The following is a 12,602-nucleotide window of genomic DNA, read 5'->3' as shown; positions in this document are numbered from 1 at the left end:
TATTTAACACATCAACCAGCCACTGGGGGGTCCGTGCGCAGAGCTGTCCCAGATGGGGGAGCTCACACTGGGCATGGGATCAGATCATCTCTCCTGTCTCCCCCCCATCTCCTCCAAAGGCAGCCTGATTACCTCTTGTATTTGTGCTAATATTTCCCCCTGATGTCGCAGAGAAACTGGACCCAAACGCAAGACATTAAAAGGGAAAGGGGAAGGACTCCATGCATTAATCGATGCTATTACACAAAGCTAACGTCAAAAAAGAAGCGTTTGATTTTTTCTTTTTCTTTTTTGCAACAGTTCAGCCGTCCATGGTGTGCACAGACTAGTGGATGCCAGACTGTTGGCATTGCCATCAAGCTCATCCCGGGAGATTCACCCAAACCCCCGCCACACACACACACACACACACACACAGCCACACCTGGGTCCTTGGTGTTCACCCAGCCCAAGGCACCCATTTCTATTCCCTTCCATCCCCTCATTCCAAAGACAGTGTGTCGGTGTGAGCCAGTAGACACCCATAGCACTCCTCTGATGCTTTCCTATATGCTTGTGGTGATCTGTAAATAAACATCTCCCTTCTCTCTATCTCTCTCTGTTGTTTTCTTTCCTCATATTCTATTTCTCTCTCTTTGTCATTCGCTTATCCCTCCCTCTCTCTCTCCCTGTCGTTCTTTATTGAGGGCGAGTGTCTTGATTTTAAAATGCCTGTCTTCTCCACAGACCCTGCACAGAATTTCTGATTGTTTTTCCTCCCCCGCAAACAAGAGATTATAATTTTACTTAATGAGTTAAATAAATAAATCATATACCTTCTGTTCACAGGCCTCAGAAATGGCTCCCCCACCACCTACCCCGCACACATACACACAAACACACACATTCCTCCATCACTTTATCTTTTACCACTTGCTTACTGGCTTGTAAAAAGAAGACAGTCCAAAATAGGTTGAGCGGGTATCTGGCTTGGCCGAATGGTGGCATTATCTATGCCCAATGGTTTGCCCGTTTCACCCTTCCGTTCTCTTTATCCATCTCCATCTCACCATCTCAGCCCTAGTCTGTCTTTCTCGCATTCTCTCTTTCTGGCTGTGTGAGCGCGCAGTGACAGATGGCGAGCTCCTCCTCCCGCGGGAAGGCAATCTCTCCGAATGCACGCGCGTGTCAATCAACCGAGGCTCGTGTGATGGCTCCTGCCGGTGACGTGCCAACCATATGGCCTGGCATCGAGGCTGGTATGTCGCCCTGCCTGGTAGCGATGCCACTCTCTCTTTCCCTCTCTCTCTTTCTCTCTCTCTCAGCACGCGGAGAACGCACACACATACACACACAGTCCCGTCTGGCCGCACCTACACGTACGTTCGGCTCGCGGTCCCTGAAGATGGTCTGATGAGCACACGCGCATTTTCACCCCTCACGAGCTCCCGCGGAGGTAAGTTGGAGAGTAAACAAACCGGGGTGAGTCGAGTGACCGCGTGAAATTGGGAAATAATTAATTTAATTAATACATAGCTATTAATAATGCAAACCTGAGTCAACCACGTACGTTTCTAGGTTATCTCGCATGTTTTGTCTAACGCCAGGCGCAATAATAGCTCGTTTTGGAATTACTGCAGTTGATTGAGGGATATTTTTGTCTACACTGATCATATAGACTACGTTATAGTTATGTCTGTGTGTATCTTCTCTCAAATCGATTCGTCCTTCAGGTTCGAAAAGCGCGGAACATCAAATTGTCTTTTAACAGGCGGACAATTCATCATTTCACGCCAGTTTGGCGCGGATAACCGTGAGGCGCACACCTACCTACTTACAAGCGAAGATGGAGCGATAAAATCACTTGTCTTTAAAACCAAGATTTCTGCTATGGATACGTCTGTCAATCATTACAAAAAGAAAAAAAGAAAACGGAGATGGACTAAGGTAGAGAGAGTCTGAGAGAGAGAGACAGAGACAGCAAGCGCGAGAGTGGTTTCTCCTTTGCTGTCAGCTAATTGCCCTCGCGCTTCATGGCCCCGCTCGAAATGGGGAATTTATTGCCGTATTTTCTGCGCAGTCGGTAAGCTGAGCGAATGGGTGGGACATCCTAAATAAAAGAGAAACGTGTAGGAAGGGAACGTGACTTATAGAAAATGTTTTTTTTTTTTTTTAATTAATGATAGGCCTATTTGATAATCAGAATATGCTTTAACACGGGCTAAATAGAGTTATACTCTGAGGCTTTCGGGCTATTCACTGTCTGACAGAATACAGAATGTATTTAAAGGCTTATGAATCAAAACCATGAACTGGTTGTTATTGTTTAATTCAAATCTATTTTTAACGATGGCTAAATGGAGACAATATTACACGTTATTCGGGAGTAAAAATTTGCTTTTAGCATGTCCATTCTTGCATACAAGCTTGTTAAGTGGATGTCTTGTAAAAGCATGCACCACTAATTAAAAGTTTTTCATTGAACAAATCTCTGACGCCCTAAATGCAAAAGCTTGGTTTCGCCTCTGGCACGCCCTAGAGTGAAGAAGCCTAGGCCACCACCTTGCGTTTGAGTCTAATGGGCGCGCACACAGACACACATACACTCTCTCTCCCTCTCTGTCTCTTGCTCTCTCTCTATACATCTCCATCACCCTCTCTCTCCACACACACACACACACACAATTTCACATTCACGACAACACTTTTAAGTGGCTTTCCGTAGCGCATGCTATATTCCAACCAAGACGGTCTGAAATACATGCGCGTTTAAACAGTAGTTGACCAAAAATATTCATGATCAAACAGTTTATTGAGGGTATCGTCCTTCTGGTAGGTGTTTTGATTTTATACACAGACTCATGATTAGGTTTCGTTGCTTTGAGCACTGTACATCACGTGTAATTAACTCACAACCATTCTGTGAAGAAAAATAATCCGTGAGGGGGCAGACACAAAATTAAATAATGTTACTTACCGATAATTTCGTTTTCCATGTTAAGTGGATTTGTCGTCAGCCTACAATAAAACGTCTATCCTCATCCAGTTAGCCTCCATATTTCAAAGTATTTTGTGTTAAAGCGTGTAGTAACATATATCTTATTTTTTAATAATGTTGCTTCAAAATCATATTTATTGATTAAAGTGACAGATGTTGTTGGAGAAGGTACAGAAAGACTAATGAGCTCAACAGACAGAACACGCGGGCCTTGCAAGCTTGCAAGGGCTCAGCTGGGGCTTTCGCGCCGGTGCCCGCAGGTGCCAAGTAACAAAAAACTGAGCGATATCTAATGACTTCAAATTAAGAAATGTTCGATCAAAATGTGACAATTTTGTCTTGGTTGGTTGGTAACGGCTGAACAATTAATTTACGTCTTCTCGGAATGTTTAACATCTTTATATCAAATAGCCTTGCAAATATAAAAGCGCATGTTTTTTCGAAGAAGTGATTAGTTGGTTCTTTTGGTCGATGGTTGTGGTGTGAATAGTGTTGGAATGTAGCCAGGACCGCGTGAGGAAGGCTTTTGGGGAATAGGGGGCTGGGCAGTACTTTACCTCACGCCCCACGGGATCAGTAATGTGGCTCGCGCCGCCGAGACCCGCTGTGCAAGGGCGCGAAAGGCCACGCGGACGACAGCAGGGAGGTAAATTACCGCGAGGCCCCGTCTGGTGGCTCTTGGTTGCTCGGCAGAAGGCCGCTGGATGGGTATGCCATTGGTTGGAATTTCACATCAATCCATGTAGATCCATATTTGTGCTGGTGCTCTGAGTGGATGAGATTAAAGCTATTACTGTGTTAAATGACTGCCTTACAGATTACAGATGTACAAATTGGTTGACAGGATTAGGCCTAGTACATTCTAAGCCTTTTTTAAAAAGCCATATTTAAGGATTAAATGGAATGGACAATGAATTCATGGTGCCATATTTATAAGATAGGCCTAATGTTCAAAAATGTCTAAACCCTATAAGTAGGCCTACAGGTCTTGTTTCATCCTATAACCTAATTTGTTTAATTTGTGAGATGTAGCTGTATTCACTTCATGACAACAATATAATTTAATACACACCACACAACTGTGCACAACAACATCATGGCGAATTTACAGTTTTATCCAGAACTATGGATGGATTTCTGTTGTGTTGCATTTATTTTTCCTCTTTTTGTCCTTAAATAATCCTATTTATCAATTTATCAAGAAATTAGGTCTAACTGCATACAGTGTCTCATTGTTTGAACTTCCAAAGAGCTCACTTGATGATTTTCCTTCTCTTTTGTTCTCGGTGGGTAAAGGTGCCATGTTGACCAGACTGTTCAGTGACCCGTCCTTACTCTCCAACGTCCACCGTTTCCCCAGCTGGGCTGAGGACAGTGAAGGAGAGGAGTCTAAAGCACGGGAGGAGGAGTCAGTGCGGGTAGGGCTGGGCGACGAAAAGCATGAGCGCGCTGGACAAACACCATCCTCTGATGTGGCCCCTGACGACGATGATGACGACGACGACGACGACGACGAAGATGAGTGTGAGAGGGACGGGGAGGAGGAAGGTGGTGTCGGTGAGGACAGCGATCAGCCACGGAAGCGCGGGCCCAAGAAGCGGAAGATGACGCCAGCGCGTCTGGAGCGCTCCAAGGTGCGGCGGCAGAAGGCCAACGCCCGGGAGCGCACGCGCATGCATGACCTCAACTCGGCCCTGGACAACCTACGCAAGGTGGTGCCCTGCTACTCCAAGACGCAGAAGCTGTCCAAGATCGAGACGCTGCGGCTGGCCAAGAACTACATCTGGGCGCTGTCGGAGATCCTGCGCTCGGGCAAGCGGCCCGACCTGGTGTCCTATGTGCAGACGCTGTGCAAAGGCCTGTCGCAGCCCACCACCAACCTGGTGGCCGGCTGCCTGCAGCTCAACACACGGAACTTCCTCACCGAGCACTGCCAGGACCCGGCCTCTGCCCGCTACCACGCTGCTGGCGCGGGGCCCTTCGCCTCGGGCGGCTCCGCCGTGGGCGCCTCGGTGCACGGTTACCACCCGTATCCGTGCTCGCGCCTCTCGGGCTCGCAGTGCGGCACGGCTGCGGTGGGCTCCGGCGCCGCGGGGCTCTCGCTGCGCTCCCACGGATACTGCTACGACTCGCTGTACGGCGGCGGCGGTGGCGGCGGCGGCTCGCCGGAGTACGACAGCGGCGAGTACGAGACTGGCGTCAGCCCCCCCCTTCCCCTCTACATCAACGGGAACTTCTCGCTGCGCCACCAGGACGCGGCGTCGCCGGACGGGGCCGACCGGGGCTACCACTACTCTATGCACTACTCCGGGGGTCCCGCGGCCCGAGGAGGGCCCAGTGCAGGGGCAGGGGCAGGGGCAGGGGCAGGCCCGGGGCACGGAGGGGGTGGGAGCCTGGTGTTCGGCTCCAGGGGGGGGTCAGTGCACGGGGCGGCGGCTGCTGGTGTCCACGGAGACGGCACTGCTGTGCTACCCTACCACCACGACATGCACTTGCATCACGAGCGCACAGCGCTCTATGAGGACGTGAACGCTTTCTTCCACAACTGACCCTGGGAGCGAATCGAAATCATCTGTAGTGTGTGTGTGTGTGTGTGTGTGTGTATATATGTGTGTGTGTGTGTTTGTGTGTGTGTGTGTGTGTGAGAGAGAGAGTCAGATGTGTAAGTGTGAGAAATCTTTGTGTCTCTTTGTGTGTGTGAATGCATGTGTGCAAAATCAACCTGCTGTATTGTACTATCTGACACTCTTCCCAACTTCATTTTACCTACATTCACACCTGTGCAATGACACAGTTACTCCTCCATTCAATCCCTCCAACTCCCAACAGTGATATTACTGGTGGACACAAAACTGTGAAGAACAGACTATTTTATTTCTCTTTTAATTAAATTGCTTTTAAAATATTTATGACACTGGTGTGAATCTGAAAAGATGACTATTTGAAACATGTGTACAGAGCCATGGCTACAGCCCATTTGAAAAAAAGAGAGTGACAAAAATAAAGGTCAAAAACATCTTTGAGACATCCAAGCCTCCCTCATTGAAAAGATCAACGGGGTCGTTATCATTTATAAAAAGGAAATTTAGCGGGCCAACAGATGATGGACAAAATAATATCAGAAAGACAGAATGAAAATGGAATTGCAGCTAGTTTTATTTAATAAATTGTTGCACGTGTTATGGATCTTAAATTCCTAAGTTGTTATCTCAACACAGACTTATTATAACCATTTTAAAATGTTAGAAATAATGCAAGTGTTCAAGTGGAACAGAGTTTTACAAAGGTCTATATTTATTTAGAAAATTAAATTAAATTATATTTGCGGTATGTTTGTTTTTTCCAGAATAACATACAAACATACATTTCTTCTTTATTGCTTAAATGTGGCAAATGTTGATATTTTTGGTTATGACAAAAGAAATCTAATAATTCTACCATTTTACCAATTAGCAATGCCCTGACTAGGCATACACTCTACCTTCCCTATAGTTGAAGGTGCTTTTCAGTTAATAAACTAGACATTTAATATGTTGTGTCTAAAATCAGCTTGTGTCTTATAGATAAATTTTGTATTATTTAAAAATATATCTCAAGAGTGCAATCTGTCATCATCTCAGATATGATAGGTTTATTTTAATTTAAATGCGCAACTGCATCATATGCAATATAATTTATTCGTTAACACCATGACGCGCTTTTTGGAGGAAATCCGTTGTTTAAGATAGGCTAGATAGATAGATAAAAATAATGGCAAGTATTAACGTTCGTAAACTGCAAAATATTTAGCAATTTACAACCACAACGACGAAATCTAACATGATGTAGACCACATCAATATCATAACGGAGAATTTAAGAGAACGAAATCATGGTTTTATAGGCTTCACATAGGATGTAATAAATGACGCGAGCCAATTCATATATACCAAGTTTTTGCTTCTAAACTTTAAAAAGGGGGGAAATGTTGTAATGAGCCTTTCATGGCTGTGGAGTGAATAGAGTGCCGGCGTTCTGGTATAGGAAACTTGGGAGTTTTGGATCTATATTTGGGTCAATCAGGCTAACAGAAATGGCTCTCCCAAACCCAACCCCATAGTACTTCAGAAGGCAGGGAACATCGTCCTAGCAGACAGTGCGACAACTGGGAGAGCTAAACGCCTAACTGAGAGTGACCTACCAGTCATCAACTACTGTTTTGGAAAAAGATTCTCAGGTCAAAGCTCTTGGATTTAAAAAATCGACACATCTCTTCTGTCGTCGTCATCAGCCCCCCCACCCCTTGACAGTCTCACAAGGTCCGTCATTGGGGTTCTTGAAGCAAGTGCCAAAATATTTTTGGCCTGAAATCCAAAGTGGAATCAAACAGATACGGGCATGCATGATGCGCAATCACGGGTAGCATAGTGTGTGCGTGTGTGTGTTCTCATACACAACCGAGACTAAAGCGAGGGTAAAACCTCTGGATGAAGATGCAGCAGTCACGCGCTCAAATATTAATGACATCCCTGAATTATATTGAGCCTGCGTGACTTCAGACCAGACGCAGAACGCGGGGGAAACAGATGGACTTTTTTTGAAGATGAAAACACTTCTAGTGACAAACTGACAAAAGAAACATTGCAGCTTTAAGATTAGGACCATGGAAAAAACATGTTGCATTAACTCAGAGGAAAATTTCAGTGCAAGGGAAGAGATCGGCTTCATAACCAACTGTGGCCCGACACGAGAATCCCAGTTTGACGGGAATCAAAGACTTCTTTTTCCGTTTGATAATCTCTCCTATGAGCCTCCGACATCATTCAGTAAACATTAAAAGAGTTTGCTGTGAATTCCCCGGTTTGTTTACATATTCATAATATTTATATCAACTACTGAATCACAATGAGGGTTGTGCGTTTGTTTACGCTTTGATATTTTAGTACTTGTCTTGATTCTTGTTAATAATTTCAATTATCTGTCATTCCTAAACAACACTTTATGACTCCACCAATTTTTATCCAGGCTGTCTAAACTTTAATATGCATGTATGCCTACACACACACACACACACACATAACAATAGGTTATTTGAGATTTGTAACGTACTCCCCTTTTCTACCTCTGCATATTAATGTGTTTAGATTGGGTAGTGTATTTTAGGGGACAAGGGATTTTTGTGGCTTTCCACAACTAATGGGGAGGTTTTATTTTATTTTATTTTATTTTATTTTATTTTATTCATTGTATAGCCTCAAAAGAATAGCCAGTGATTTAATTTAATTACTAAGTTTAGTTTTAGGAATAGCCAATATGGTATTATTATAAAACAAAGATTTTTCAGTAGCCTAACTGCATTATGGAAGGAGTAGGCTATTTCGCCTTAATTAAATTAGCCTATATAGGCTATATATAGGCCATATATAGACAAAGCTAAATGAAGCTAAAAAGGTAAATGAATAAATAAATAGGTCTGAGCTGTTTCAAATCTATACCCCGAAATATCTCTGAAACCTTAATCATTGTCTGGTTAGTTGCCATGCCTTTTATTTCACTTTTGAGCTGTCCAGTCCACGGCCTGTTATAATGTGGTTAACTCAAGAACACTTTCAAAAGGTTGTCCTCACAAGTTGCAAATCAAAGAATTATAGAGATGGTACAAGCCTACAGAGGATGACTCGCGCAATCCCTTGTTCTGAGTTCGGCTACAGTCTGGACCACTGCCCGCGCCCCATATGTTAGGCTACAAAATGTCCTCGAAGCGCCCATTACCAAATCCGCATTACACAGTGAATGAAATAGAATGTCAATGAATATTAGACGTAAGGCCTGCCTTACATAGTATAATTTGTGCAAAATAAATAATAAAAATACACGTAAACTGTTTAAAATATTTAAAATATTAGACAACATTTGACTGACTGTATGGCTGCAGTAGGCCTATTCATGGCCATACCTAAGGAGGAAAGTGTAGGCCTACAATATCTTTTTTGTATTGACCAACAGGGTAGGCTACTTTTAAATAATAGGCACTTATCTCATTGTTTATTTGTACTAATTGAAAGTACACCGCCAAGCCAAAACAGGTAGCCTAGTTTAAACAGTAGGCTATAAACCTACTGTAGATAGGTTACTGTAGCCTACTGTCGTATTGCTGTGACCCATTTAAAGGACCATGGGCATGTAATTGGTCGAAGTTGCAAGTTCTGTGAGTAAGACTTAATTCACACGAAATAGGATTATAGGTAGAGTAGGCTATATAAGTCCATGGAACAGTTTATGGCTAGAATTCAAAGTATAGGGCAGACATCCATCCATTCTCCGGGCAGGTTTCTCGGCCTTTAGCAGGCAGCTGTGCGCGGTGAGGGGAAGGAGGGGTGGTCGTAGGCGCATGCCAGCCAATTTCCTTAATATTCCCCAACACCCATGCGAGCTCTAGAGCAGACACCCAACAGGCTCCACTGCGTGCCAACCCGCGCCAGTCCATGCCAGCTCGCGAGGTGCTTCTGGGAGGAGAGTGTGTTTCTTTCCTAATTTTGCGGCATCTGTTCATTATGCTGCACGCTCCGAAAGAAGGGGTGCCCGCACGGCCCTCCAAATGCTATCAGTAGCGCGTGAGCTTTGGCTGACCCACCTCTTCCTGTTTAAATTATTGAACAAATTGTGTATCATCACTGGAGCTAACTGATACAACGGCGTTTAATACGTCGTTCTGATGCACCTTCCCTGTCTCAGCAGTACTCGTGGCTGATACATGGGCAAAGGGCCCACCTAAGCTGACCCATGTTTTTACCGCAGTGTGCACTTTTTCTTTTGTCCTTGTTCCTGGTCTCAAGGAGTTAAACTCACCTAGTTGCGTAAAATGTGGCCAGATGTATGTGATGTGACCAGACTCGTGTTTTGGTGAAAGAGTTCATGTCGATTTTTTTTTTCAGGAGATAGACCAGCTGGATAAAAGTCCTGTTATTTGGCGACCTATTTTGCTGGTGAAGTTTTCCGTTATTTTTCACGCTCCCACATTGACGGATGAATCGCGCTGTTTAAATTAGCACGCGACAGGCCCACTCATTTCTCGCCAAAGTTGCCGAGAACTACTAGTTTAGGGATAATCGAGAACCCAACCACGTTCAAGTGAAAAAAGAAATGCAATCCAATTTTAGACTTGGATTACAACTTCACTCTGAGGTGAAAATAAAAAAAACACACCCAACATGTCTCACGTCAAGTGTGAACTCACAGGATGACTCCAAGTCTTAGTGGAGTAGGCCTATGTGCTTAAAAGCACGGGTTAATTATTCATTATTGTACTTTAAAAGGAATCCTTGCATTAAAATTGAATAAATAAATAAATAAATAAAACACAACGTCTGTTATTAACAAGACAACATTTGTATCACATTACAAACTTAACTAATACCCTTGCCAACATTTCCTTGACTTGTAGGTTATGAAGTTTGTTCTGTAATTCTACCATGAATAACACCTGCCATGAAAGCACATGAAAGCACACCTGCGTGTGCGTGAACACACACACACACACGCACACACGCACGCACGCACGCACGCACGCACGCACACACACACACATGCGCATACACACACACACAGGCAGAGAATGCCAGTGAAGGGAATGGCAGACAAAAGGGGCAGGGCTGGCACAAGAGGCCATTTCAGAGAAATTCCATAACATCTGTTGAGAGAGAGAGAGAGAAAGAGAGAAAGAGAGAGAAAAGGAGGGGTGGCTAAGGAACTTGGGCATACAAATGAGAGTGGAAAAAAACTAAGGAGAAAAGGTGGTAGGAAGACAGCAGAGAAGCTTTATGACAAAGTGACACAGGAGTTATCACTGAAGATCTCAGTGATGCAAACGAGAAGAGCGTTAATGCACATGATGGAAAACAATCAGAGAGAGAGAGAGACAGACAGACACAGACAGGGAGAGGGAGACAGAAAAAAGGAAAGAAAAACAGAAAAGGAGAGTGAGAGAGAAGGAGAGAAGCAGAGAAACAATGTGAGGTGGTGAAACAATGCAGGGAGGTGGGTGGAGGCTGTGCCAAAACAGAGGGGTGGCAGAGGTGCCAAGAAGGGGAGGGGTGCCAGGCAGAGGGAGGGCAAGGGGTGCCAAGGAGATGACACATGCGCCAAAGCGTGCGTGGAGGGGGGGGGGGGGGCATGGAACGCATATTTACCACAGAAGAGAGAGGAGAGGAACGCTTTGAACAGAAGATGAAACAGGCACATGGAAGACAATAAGTGGAGAGTCTGAATGCATGTCGAGGTGAGACACAACACACACAAACGACACAATTAAGGATGGTCAAACAAAAGGACGATGATATCAGGAGGCTAAATCTATTCATGGAGTGCGGTGACTGTGGTGTGGTATGTGTAAGCATGTCTGCATGGTTGTGTGCACATGTGTGTGTCTGTGTGTGTGTTGCCTCAGTACTGTGGGTGGCAGTAAATGGTCTCCATATTGACCAATCTTGGGGGCAGGCACTATCCCAGCTGGCTCTGTCATAGGACATCATATTCACCTCACTGACCACCCTCTCACTCTCTTTCCCCTCGCTTTCTCTCTCACCCCCCTCACACTCACACACACACACACACACACACACACACACACACACACACACACACACACACACACACACACACACACACACACACACACACACACACACACACACACACACACACACACACACACACAATAATACTGTATCTACAATACACACCATCTGTGCAGACTAGCAACCCCCTACCTCCATCTCACAACCTACTTATACACTTATACTAAAATATATACTTCCATAAATACTTCTATTATTTAATAGTGTTTCCACAATAAGATTATTAATCTTGTGTATTATATGGAGGAGTTTGCACTTTTCTGCTTTATCATATCCCTATGACACTCCAGGATAAGACACATGAGCACATAATTAACCTCACCAAATAGGGGTCAATTCCTCTCCTGCAGCGAGTAACAGGACCACGGTTGGAGTTCCAGAACACCATCCCTGTTTCAAGCAAAAAAACCACATGAACACACTGAACCATGATCAGAGGAGCAGGAACCCAACAGGGATGTGGGCTTATTTTCTAGGGGGCAGGTAACCAGGTAGGGATGAACATGACTTAATGGTGTCTTTATGATGTGCCATCGGAGGTCTTTGATATGACTTTCTAGAATGCCGCCCTTATTTACCAATGCACCTCCGCAACAGACCCCCCCCCCCCCACACACACACACACATACACACACACACACACACACACACACATCTCATCCGCCATCTCTCCTGTGACCTTCTGCAATAAGACATCCTGGAATGTCACTGAGGGGGAAGAATTTGGCTGCAGGCAAAAAGCAAGCGAAAGAGATGCAGAGATTGAAAATGAAGGAGGGAAGAGGATGGAGGAGAGAGAGGGAAGGAGGGAAGAGGATGGAGGAGAGAGAGGGAAGAGGATGGAGGAGAGAGAGAAAGAGAAGGAGGGAAGAGGATGGAGGAGAGAGAGGGAAGGAGGGAAGAGGATGGAGGAGAGAGAGGGAAGAGGATGGAGGAGAGAGAGAGAGAAGGAGGGAAGAGGATGGAGGAGAGAGAGAAAGAGAAGGAGGGAAGAGGATGGAGGAGAGAGAG

The 12,602-nt window shown here is 44.9% G+C and overlaps 1 protein-coding gene across 2 annotated transcripts; it reads left to right on the top strand.

Annotated features, from left to right (window-relative positions):
* Window positions 1-4,278: 4,278 nt before the first annotated feature.
* Window positions 4,279-5,526, top strand: LOC143101788 (neurogenic differentiation factor 2-like). Of its 2 annotated transcripts, XM_076265004.1 has the most exons (2): window positions 4,279-5,314; window positions 5,360-5,526. In XM_076265004.1, the coding sequence occupies exons 1-2, from the start codon at window positions 4,279-4,281 to the stop codon at window positions 5,524-5,526; spliced, it is 1,203 nt and encodes a 400-aa protein (XP_076121119.1). The 2 variants fall into 2 exon arrangements, with proteins under 2 accessions (XP_076121119.1, XP_076121118.1); XM_076265003.1 differs by having other exon boundaries at window positions 4,279-5,526.
* The last annotated feature ends 7,076 nt before the right edge of the window (window positions 5,527-12,602 follow it).

The sequence above is a fragment of the Alosa pseudoharengus genome, unplaced genomic scaffold (genome assembly GCF_046254945.1).
Source record: "Alosa pseudoharengus isolate Yale_2024_CS ecotype anadromous, Long Island Sound unplaced genomic scaffold, YU_APseudo_1.1 YU_APseudo_1.1_scf_4, whole genome shotgun sequence".
Taxonomy (NCBI): domain Eukaryota; kingdom Metazoa; phylum Chordata; class Actinopteri; order Clupeiformes; family Clupeidae; genus Alosa; species Alosa pseudoharengus.
This window is presented reverse-complemented; position numbering and strand designations above follow the sequence as displayed.

Excerpts from the sequence above, each read along its gene's own strand:
- LOC143101788 (XM_076265003.1), top strand. The coding sequence starts at position 4,279 with ATGTTGACCAGACTGTTCAGTGACCCGTCCTTACTCTCCAACGTCCAC.